We start from the raw sequence: 10,717 nt of genomic DNA on the forward strand, positions 1-10,717 counted from the left end.
AGAAAATAATATTAATTAAATTGCTTATAAATTTAATTATAGTAGACCATTTTTGCTATTTAATTATTTGCATAAAATTTATCTTGCATATTTAATTAATAATATTAATAACAACACATTTTACAAGCGACTTTATTGAAGACATGCATTAAATTTATTCATTGTGATGTAAAATATAAAAAAATAATTTAGCATAATTCTTTCTTTCTTTCTTTCGATTTCAGTAGTTTACATTGACAAATTAAGAATCTTACTTCCACATCAAATTATCTTCGAAAGATATACTTAAGAAAAAAAGTTATATATCTTTAACAGATCATTTTTAATCTTTTAAAATATATGATATAAAAATAATATTCTATTAATATAAATTTATACAGAAATAAAGATATGTGATTACTGCATATACAGTTGGAAAAGTTAGAAAATTAATTTTAGAAATTTGTTAAAGCGTAGAGCTACAGCACATTCTAAACACAGCACCTTTGGGTATTTGTCTACCTAGACTTCTTGAATCCCATTTCTTTAACCCATTTAAATAATCAATCACCTTAAAGTTTCTATTGCTTTGTCACGAAAATTACGCCTGCCTCGACGCTAAAGCACGAACTGCTATTCAATCTTTTTTTCTTTTCTTTTTTTCTATTTTGAAAAACTGGCAAAGAATTCTTTCCTAATTTTCTGAGAGTGGTGTATTGATCTCGGTATCCAGCCATGAAGCACGTTCTCGATGTTACTCCAAATTTTTACGTGGCCGCGTCGCAGACTTTTCACGTGCACGAAAGGCGCGGACGGCAACGCGAGAGACGTAACGGATCAACGAGATCGGCAACGGTACTTCGTGCCTGGTTTGCGAGTACTTACTCGTAAGTCCTGCATGCTAATAGGACATTACCGCGGACGTCGTCATGCGATGTCTTTTCATCCTCGATGATATCCTTCGTTCCGGCGTGTCGCGCACGCGATTTTCCCTGCGCGATTAAAATCTAAACGATGGGAGAGAGATGGTGGTTCTCCAGTCTCGCAACTTTTGCAATAGACTGTGAATATTTGTCAATAGGGAGAGGATGAGAAGTCCCTGCGTCGTTGCTCTCTGTGACGTTGTCTGAATGGAAACATTAACAAATCCCTTCAATTTGCGTCACGTTAACTATACAGAATAGTGTTTTATATCATATTTGAATAATATAATCTGTAAAAACAGCTTTTTCACTAACAATGCATTAATTGATACGACCAAAAGCGAACAGCTTTTCATGAAACACAACTTTAGAATAAAAACAATCTGAAGAAATGTCCAGAGTGTAAAGCGTAAAATGGAACTCTTTCACTTTTATGTTGGAAAAACTGCTCAATTTTCTCGGCTGCCTTCGTGAAAATAAAAATTTGCGATGGCACAATATTCTTACGTATTACTTGCTAATGACGGGTACGGGCTAGGCCATTCGCTGTTGCAAATAAAGCCGAGACCGGAAGTGAGGCAATTACTCAGCCGGTCGGGCAGCTCCAGTCAATTGTCCCGATTGTATTCCCGCGGTAGCCGCTGATGCCGACGTTGCGGACAGGAAAATGTACTCACTCGTTTCGTTTTCGTTTTTAATGACCATCCAACGTAATCGCTCGTTGACAACCGTGCTTCGTCATTGAAGCGAATTCTATAGGGAACGTCAATCGATTGACCACCTGTAATGATGACCTTTTAATAGATATCCAATGTTCGGATTAAATATTTTGAAAAAAAAAGAGCTAAAATTCTGGACAAATTTATTTCACGCGTAAGTATATTTTCTCTGAGCGATACATAATTTCTCGCGCGCTATCACGTCCGTTCGCTGCACGTGCACGATTCACCGTTGATCGTCGCACCGGCTGTAGAATCGAATCGATTACTATTTCATCTCTTTCCTTTCAGGATGATGTAACGGGACTTTCGCTGTCGGTGTCGCGGTGAGGCAACAATGTCCACACAATGCAATCGCTTCGTGCAAAACGCCTGGAAGAAGGAGCTCTGCTCGAATTGCTTCAAACCGAAGGAGGAACATGCGCCGGCTGACGATATCTTGCGAATGAATGTCGAGAAGGCTTCCACGAATCTGAAGATTGATCATCTTCAGGTGCAGGTATTGACTTGTACGATGCATCGTATATTTGTATAAATGTCGGTATATATTTATGCATTGCATTTAGGTGTAAGTCCCAATTTTCCGTGAATAATTAGATTAAATCAATTACTTCAAACATGTTTATATACTTTGTTTATGTATATATTAACTTATGTAATTATATAATTATTATATCATTTCTATACAATTTAGATTATTTATCGTTTAGCTCAATTTATATGTATACGGCACTCGCTAATTAATATTTCATCTAAAAAATCTATACATAATATAATATATTAAATAATATTTTATACGAAGATAACACTATCCACTGTGTATGTCGTTAGAGTTGTATTGAAAAAAAACTTGTTTTTCAAGTTATTTACATTTCGCGTAACTACGTCCAATGAATGGAGATGATTATTACCGATTAATTACTGATTAAAACATTTCCGGTTTTGCTACGTCGCGATAGAAAGACGTCCCGTCCCGATTGGAATCAGACGATCGAATAACCTTGCAGAGTATCCTCCGTGGCAATAAGACGATTTGTCGGAAAGATCAACGAAAAAAGAACGTCGGTTTTCCCGAGTCTCTCACCGAGGTGATCGGTTACGGCGGTGATGACTTCTCTGACGGCGAGGAGGACGGGGACGGATCCCAGGTCGATTCCTCCACGAAATCGGAGGATCTGGTGGCGGACAGCGAGGAGGAGCGCGCGTTATTCGATCTGACCCGCGCGAACACGAACTTCAACACGGTCACCGCGAACCTGACGAACGTCGAGAACAATGGTTCGCATCATGACGCGGCCAAGTCGTCGACGGCGTCACCTGCCAAGTCCTTCGCCTCGTTGATGCTGGGTAGGATACAGCGAGACGCCGATGGCAGGAAGACGACTCTTTTGGTGTCCGTAACGCCCTTCGGCGGAGAAGAGTCCGTACCCACCGCCAAGAGGCCGACCGATCGAAAGATCAACACGGTCAACTTGCAAACCAGTCCGTTCAGATTAAAAGCCGATGATGGTGGATCGTCGGATAACACTGCCAGAGTAAGTACAACGAAAGCATCACAGAATAAATGTTATCGCGAAGAATCTCTTTGTATTTAATTATTTATTTAATTAGATACAAGTTGAGTATCTTGATCTTGATAAAGCAAAATTGAATGTATTTAATTAAATGTTAAAGGCCGTAAAGAAGCTCAATGGACCAGAGCGGAAGAAGACCGAAGAGCAAGAACAAAAATCTTCCCTGGAACTAGGGAAGATCGTAGACATGCCATTGATCACTTCCGCCAATATGATTTCTATCATGCGGAGGGAAATCACGACGGATACTGCCAACGCGGATGCGGTGAAGACGGAAACAACGGTGCAGAAATACTCGCCCTTGTGTAAAGTCGATAAGAGGAACGCCACAAATGCTTCCCTTAACACCGTCTCAGCGCTAAAGAAGACTGAAATCGAGACCTCGTCGGGGATGTCTGCGCAATCCGCGCCAAGTAACGACATGGGAGAGAGCGTAAAGAGGACGACGACGAATAAAAGCGAGTGTGCGAAACAAGACGAAGGGAAGGAAGAGAGAGTCGAGGTCGCCTCGTTGACGCCTCTGAAGAACGAGGAAATACCGGAGAGCGATCGATCGATGAATGTCGGCGACAAGAGTGTTAACGGCGTCGACGACGTCAAGGAACCTCCGTCGCCGCAAGTGCGCGAAGTTGATGGAGAGTGCGAGGGCGCGGAGCGGAAGAAATTCTGTTTCGATAGCAGTCGCGAGCTCGCGGGCGAACCGGACGGCAAAGCAGACGAGGAAGTGACGGAACCACCGGCGTTGCCCACTAGTCCGCCGCCGATCATAACCACGGAACCAAGGCCCTCCTTCCTACACGGTGGTGTTAATAACGACTCGAAGGCGAAGCCCGCCGTGCCGCAGAAACCGGTGATCTTTCCAACAAAGGCGAGCCTGAACGATGGTCCGCTCGCCGTGAAGAAAATTCTCATCGGCGATTACGTGTTACCACCTCCGTCGGTCCAAACTGTCGCCAGTAGACCCGTTCAAAATTTAGGTGAGTCTCGCGATTCGTTCGAAATGCAATTTAAAGAAAACGAGAAATATTGTTTAAATTATCTGTTAATTTAATAATTTAAATGTTTGTTATATTTCATTTAATCTAAAATACTCAAAAGACTGCTTCTAATTATTGTGTTACGTTCTATCGAAATTTTCTGAAATTTTAAATTATTTATTTTTGAGATTTGAATTTTAATATTTGGGAACGGAGGAGGAATTATATATCATATTTTATTTTAGTTAAAATTAATTTGTTTACAAAACAGCAAGTTACAACCGTATATAGATATCGCTACAACGAAAGTATATAACATAAAAGGATTTTCTTATACCTTATTACAATTAGTCGCATCTTTTATTCATTGACTTTTCGGAAAAGTTCCCTTATGCAGCTTTAATATCATTACGATGTGTGCTACTATCTCTTTCTAGGTACGCAAGACATGAGCTCTCGATGTTCAACGAAGAAGAACGTTACGAACGAGATTTTATCGGAGACCAATGAAATCTCGCCAACCATTACAGCCGAAAACTCGGATTCTGGAGATCAAGTAAAAACTTCACCGAAATCCGCCCTCCTGCCGTTGTTTAATTCCGTGATCGCACCGCCAGCCTCCTCGCGAAACTATTCGACGAATAACGAAGAAGTGGATGAGAATATCGTGCCAGACGAGGAGTTTCCGGAAATTACTCCGGTTTCCGTCTCCACAATGGAGCTTATACGCTCGCCGAACAAGAGAAGAATGGCACCGCGACCGCCGGAGGCCACGGAGGATCTTTTGCCGGTCTCCTCTCTATTCGCCAGGAATCCCGGGGCTAATCTGAAGTCCGATTCCCCGGTCGTTCGCGAGAAAGAGAAGCGAGAGAGATCGTCTTCGTGCAGTCCGAAGTTCCGCAAGGCGGTCTGCGATCTGCCGGATCCAACGAACGAGAGCGTCAAACTTCCGGTCGAGTCCGTGCCTAGGCGAACGATATCTCTGTCGCAGGACAGCTTGGCGACGGAGAAGGAAATGCGGGAGGAGAAGAAAAGGGGTAGAAATCGGAAAGGTTTCTCCCTGAAGAGGTTCCTGAGAATGGGCACGAGGAAGGACATGGACGTTATCACCGGTCAAACGTCGGGCGCGAAAACCGACGAGATACCGTCGACGCCGCAACCGAAACCGCGATTAGAGATAATCCATCCGTTGGAGTTGGACGGTGCCGCGGTCGAGGTAGTGGGAAATGATAGGATCATCGCCAGGATGGGCGAGGACCAGACCGATTCCTGCGGTGCTAAAAGCGACGGCTCAAGGACGACGCGGTTTTCTCCATCCGTCGCGGGTAAGCACGAGTTCCTTGTAACTTCGATGAAATTTCAAACATACGAAAAATTTGACATTTTAAATTATCAAAAGACGCGAAAGCGTATATATGTACGTGTACATAACGTACAAACGTAACCCTATCGCACAGAGAAAGAGACGCTACGTTATTATTGCAGCGAGGCCCGGGAAACCACCACCGCCGCCGAGGAACCAATCCCTCGAGGATTGGTCGAGGCTGGATTCGGCGAACAAACCGGTCAGACCGCCGCCACCTCGCGCGGAGATCAAATTGAACGTCGCTTCCTCCAGGAACGATAAAACGTCGAAAGCCACTTGGAGGCCGGCCGCCGCGACGACCTCGGACTCGATTTACGCGAATCTGGGTAAGTTCAGGCCTATACAGTGTAACTGAGTTAATCGTCGCGATTATTCTCGATGTTAACAGCCATACTCACACGAATCCTCGCGCCAGTCGCTTTTTAAAACGGGAGAGACGTCATTTCGCTTGCGTGGGTACAGCGACCGAGCCACGTGATGATGCCTTAACTTGCATCCTCGGGGAGGATAGATGATTTTTTTTTTTAATCATTTGACGAATCGCATGCGATTAAACCTTGCGCGTCGCGCAGTTGGCCGGGTTACAAAATCGGAATTTTGAAACTAAGACGTAATGATTGAGTTCAAATTTCGGTGATTATTCCCGATGGCGAAAACACGACATTTTTTATAAGGTAGAGGACTTTATAAGTTCTAAAGAAACTAAAATTATATTCTTGGAAAGTCACAATATTCTGTGATATGTGTGTTACACCGATAATAATGTTTCGTAATGTTTACTGAAAGAATTTATTCCTATTCTTTTAAACGAGACTCGGTTGTCAAGCACCGGTATCGTTTCACATAACGTAATATTAAGCAATACTGATTGAAGGCTTATAGCTTTTTACTCTTGAGACACGATTGCTTTCGCAACGCCAGTTTCCGCGATAAGATTACAATATAAAGTTTGAGAATGGCTGGTAAAATAAAAACGCTACTTGTGCTATTTGTTATACTCGTCGACAAAGTGCTCCTTGTAAGAGTGGAAAAGGCAAGAACTCTGTAATACAGAACATTTGTATCTGCTGAATAAACGTATATTGTTTAAAAAAGAAATTAGAGAGTCTTGTTCTTTCGATCGCTTAGCTCTCCCGGTCATTCTCTCGTTCTTTTCTATCGCGCCGATTCACGTGTGCCGTAATCCCCCGATGCTGTGGCTTGTTCGTTGCACCTCCACATCTCTCTCTCTCTCTCTCTCTGTCTCCTCCTCCTCTCATTAACGCGAACAACGGCGACGTCCGCTGCGCCGACATACTAAGCGCGACTACTCAAGCGTAAACGGCGCGCATATCCGCGTTCACGTCTCTCTCCGTTTACTTCCTCTTCATTTTTTCCCTCTTTCCGCGGTGGTTACGTAACGGTGCGTACCACCGAGCAACGTTAGACGTTAGTCGTGGACTCCTCTAACCGACGCTGGGTGCAACTAACGCCGCACGCATTGCATGCGCTGTGATCGGCATCTCGTATGGAGTCTTTTAGTTTAATTAAGAATTAAAAAAGACATAACGTACGTTTGTAAAAAAAACACTCGAGGATCCCCGCTCGCAGACGCTCACGTCGATCCCGATTTATAAGTCCCAGAGAAACTGAAATTACTATTGAAAAGTCACAATATTCCGTGACATGTGTTACACCGACAATAATGTTTTTACTTGTCGCGTGATGGACGTTGCTCGAAAGCTTCGTCGGCGGAAAGATACATGGTCCACGTTAGCGCCGTATATCAATGCTTGGGCGCAAAATCGGGGTCAGATCAGAGACTCAATATATCAGAGACACCGAACGTTAGAAGAAAATAATCCACGCATGTATACCGATAGCAATTAGTCCACACGTGTGGAACAATGGGTGAACTAACGTTCATTGTATGCGCCAACGTCGAATCCGACTTCGCGCGGCGTTCCTCCACTGTCCTCCAGTACTCTAGTCGCGTTAGGCGAACTAGCCAGCCCGCATAGCTAGCCCGTTTCGTTGACATGCCTTGTGTCTTGTGGTACTAACCCGTGGCGCTTGACGATGGCGGATCGTGCCTGCAGCAGCGGAGGATGTTACAGGTGAGGTGCGCAGCGCCCTGGCACCCTCGAAACCCCAAAGAACCGCCAGCATGAGGGACCGAGCGATCTCCCAACCCGTCCCGAAAAGGGCGACCGCTGAGGATCGGCACCGGGATTACGACGGTCTCGTCCCTGCGCGACTTACTTCCGACTCGCCGGTAAGAAATACTTTTTCTCAAATCCGGCTCCGAGACGCGAACGTTAACGAATGCGAATTGACTACTATTGTTGGACTGCATGCAGCATGAAAACGTTGATACGAACAATATTTACACGCTGCATTCTTTATATGCGGGCGAACGTTCCTAGATCTTGGGAAAGGTAAAGAGTGAAAATAATTTGCTGTAATTGTTACCACAATAATTTCCTGCGCGCAGTTTTTATCGTCAAGTGGGAAAAAAAGAAACGCTAGAAGAAAGTAGATCAAAGTACACTTCATTTTTTCGAATTTATATATAATATGAAATTGATAATATAGCCAACGACACATATATTTGTCAAAATATTTATCTTTTCTTTCCGTCTATTGATTGCAACATAAAAAGATACGACAGAATAATAGTTGGACAGAGTAATAGTCTCTTGAAAATTTGATAGAGAAAAAGGAAATTGGCAAGAATATGTATATCTAGAAATATGTGAACATATAAGTCGTCGTATATGATACCGTTCGGAATCGCCTCGGGACTTAGCAGTACAGCGATTACTTGCATTTCAACAGACATCCAACGACAGCCATGTGTACGAATGCCTCTCGAGTTCGCCCGAGTGCGATTCGAATCTCGAGCTGCGGCACGGAAGTGGAGGCGGATTCCGCGCCGCATGCAAGAGGAAGTCCGACAGCAGTGCGGTGGTCGGTGAGTCAAAGGTTCATCATCAACCCTCGTTCGTTAGATCGATCTCGTTGCCGTATTGCGGCAGCGAGACTGAGAGCGAGCTTTACGCGCCGTATACTTTCTACACCGGTGACGAGGTACGTCATCGTGTTCTTCCGTTTTGTTTTCGACTAAATCTACCTTTCTAATCGAACGCGTGTGAAACCAGGGCGCCGAGGAGGATCAGGATTGGAAAAACACGGACGACGAGCCGAGGATGGGCCGCTTGAGGCAACGCCGGGGGCGAACCATCGTCCATCGAAGCCTCGAAGATAATTACGGCGCGGTGGTTGTGGCGAATCACGAAGCACTCGCCCAATTTCTCGAACAGGCATGTCAGCTCTATATATTATCATTATTTATTCGTACATTCTTGTTTGTGCACGCGTATAAAATTTTTAGGCGTAACTTGTATCTGCAGTCTTTACTACAGACTTTCGACTATAATTAATTTCCCTGAATGAAAGTTGCACGGAATATTTTGAGCTTAAGACAATTTCTTATCCATTTGTTACGTGAACAATGAAATTTTATTATTATAAAATATTTTTTTTCTAACAGTTACGAATTTTCAGGAAAATCGAACTATCCAATTTCCGTCAAGTTTGCGTGCCCTCAAGAATACGAATCCACGGTTGAAGCACTTCAACGTCGACACTCCGTCATCAGTCTTTATTGGTAGAAGGATATTCTGTCCGGCGACGTGGAATGATCAAAATGTCACTCTCTGCATAGCGTTTGATTTAGCTATGCCTATGCCACAAAAGGACTTCTATCTGACGCCCATTGTAGAATTCGTAGATAAAGTTCCGAAAGAAATAATCGAGAAGGTCCGACCATCCGAGAACGAAGATGTCGAAGGTAATACACGCCGGAATTCAGCAAAAAATATTTAAAAAAATGTAAAGATATATTTAACAATAATTTCTTTGTTGTAGCGACAATTTCGATCCTCCCGTGCCTGCATGTCACCACCATACAATCGTTCGGAGCGATGTCGAAGGACATGAACGGCGAGGGCGCGAGCAGAGAGGCGTCGTTCGTCCTTCTTCAACTGGTCAACGCTCTGAAGAGTCTTCAAGCACGCGGGATCGAGGACGCCAGCAGATCTCTAAGCGACGTTGTACTCTGCAGAGAGGACGTTTATTATCGGCTCTACCTCTTGCAAGGGTTAGTATTTTCTCGCGAGACGACAACTTGACGCGGTATAATAATCGCGCGGACCTCCGCGATCCCGTTATTCAACGTTTAACTTCCGCTTTGTAGGAGGTTAAACATAGACCCGAGCGACGAGCCTGGCGAGGAACGAGTCTCTCTGTGCGAGTGCGCTCTAATAGCACTGCAACAGTTGCATCTGACAGGCGAGCTACCTCTCATACAAGATTTACTGATACGCGAGAAAGCGGTCACACTCTCGCAGGTGAGAGCTCATTTCCATTTGATTTTAATTTGGCGGAACGCACGTACAGAGTTTGTGAATCTTTTCAATTTAACTCCAAATTTATTTTACTGTGTCTGCATTCTTTTTTAATTATTAAATTTGTATCTTTTTTTTAAGCCGAGCTTGCGCCACAAAGATTATTGATATCAAATATCCAGTTCTTTTCGTATATCCACAGTTTTTGTTATGTGTCTCATCTTTCTACTTACATTTAATTCAGTTGTCAGCAATCTATATTCTTCGGATGAAATTAACTTAATTTAATTCCTTCGACAATTAGGTAAAATCCGTGCTGGAATTCTCATTGTGGGGCCCAGCCGATGTGCCACTCGGTGGTCCGCGGGAAAGGGAAGGGGCGCTTCAAAGATGGCTCGACCTCGAGCGAGCGAACGTACTTCACGCTCTCATCAAGACAAAGGCAGCTCTGACGGTTATAGACGAATATCAATTATTATTCTTGGTACGAACCACTGCTAAAATTATGAGCGAGGCGTCGGTGCTGCTTGACGAGCAGCGTAAGCGCTTGGCGCAAAGGTGCTGATATGTTCTCCATCGTACATGACGAGTTGTATAAATACTAAATACTATCGGCAAAAGAAACTAATATTTATTGGTAAGCGAAAATAGAAAGATATCCGAACGCAAAGATAATTTGTAACTAGTACTGTGCTACAAAATAACATAATAGCTTTTTCCTTCCACAGTTAATTTACGTTCCTCGTTATCGATGATTTTTTTTTTTTTTTTAACAAAATTTACGTAAGAAC

The 10,717-nt window shown here is 43.5% G+C and overlaps 1 protein-coding gene across 3 annotated transcripts in view; it reads left to right on the forward strand.

Annotated features, from left to right (window-relative positions):
- The window catches only part of LOC139813829 (uncharacterized), a 30,406-nt gene extending 19,712 nt beyond the window's left edge, over positions 1 to 10,694 (forward strand). The window contains exons 2-13 of one of the 3 annotated variants that reach the window (XM_071779606.1): positions 1,913 to 2,120; positions 2,581 to 3,156; positions 3,296 to 4,172; positions 4,610 to 5,497; positions 5,658 to 5,864; positions 7,617 to 7,792; positions 8,356 to 8,607; positions 8,679 to 8,840; positions 9,085 to 9,370; positions 9,448 to 9,679; positions 9,776 to 9,929; positions 10,231 to 10,694. In XM_071779606.1, the coding sequence (XP_071635707.1) occupies positions 1,959 to 2,120; positions 2,581 to 3,156; positions 3,296 to 4,172; positions 4,610 to 5,497; positions 5,658 to 5,864; positions 7,617 to 7,792; positions 8,356 to 8,607; positions 8,679 to 8,840; positions 9,085 to 9,370; positions 9,448 to 9,679; positions 9,776 to 9,929; positions 10,231 to 10,491 (4,233 nt within the window). In that variant the 5' untranslated portion in view covers positions 1,913 to 1,958 and the 3' untranslated portion in view covers positions 10,492 to 10,694. The remainder of the gene's footprint in view (positions 1 to 1,912; positions 2,121 to 2,580; positions 3,157 to 3,295; positions 4,173 to 4,609; positions 5,498 to 5,657; positions 5,865 to 7,616; positions 7,793 to 8,355; positions 8,608 to 8,678; positions 8,841 to 9,084; positions 9,371 to 9,447; positions 9,680 to 9,775; positions 9,930 to 10,230) is intronic. The other 2 variants (XM_071779607.1, XM_071779608.1) reach the window with 2 other exon arrangements.
- The last annotated feature ends 23 nt before the right edge of the window (positions 10,695 to 10,717 follow it).

The sequence above is a fragment of the Temnothorax longispinosus genome, chromosome 5 (genome assembly GCF_030848805.1).
Source record: "Temnothorax longispinosus isolate EJ_2023e chromosome 5, Tlon_JGU_v1, whole genome shotgun sequence".
NCBI lineage: Eukaryota > Metazoa > Arthropoda > Insecta > Hymenoptera > Formicidae > Temnothorax > Temnothorax longispinosus.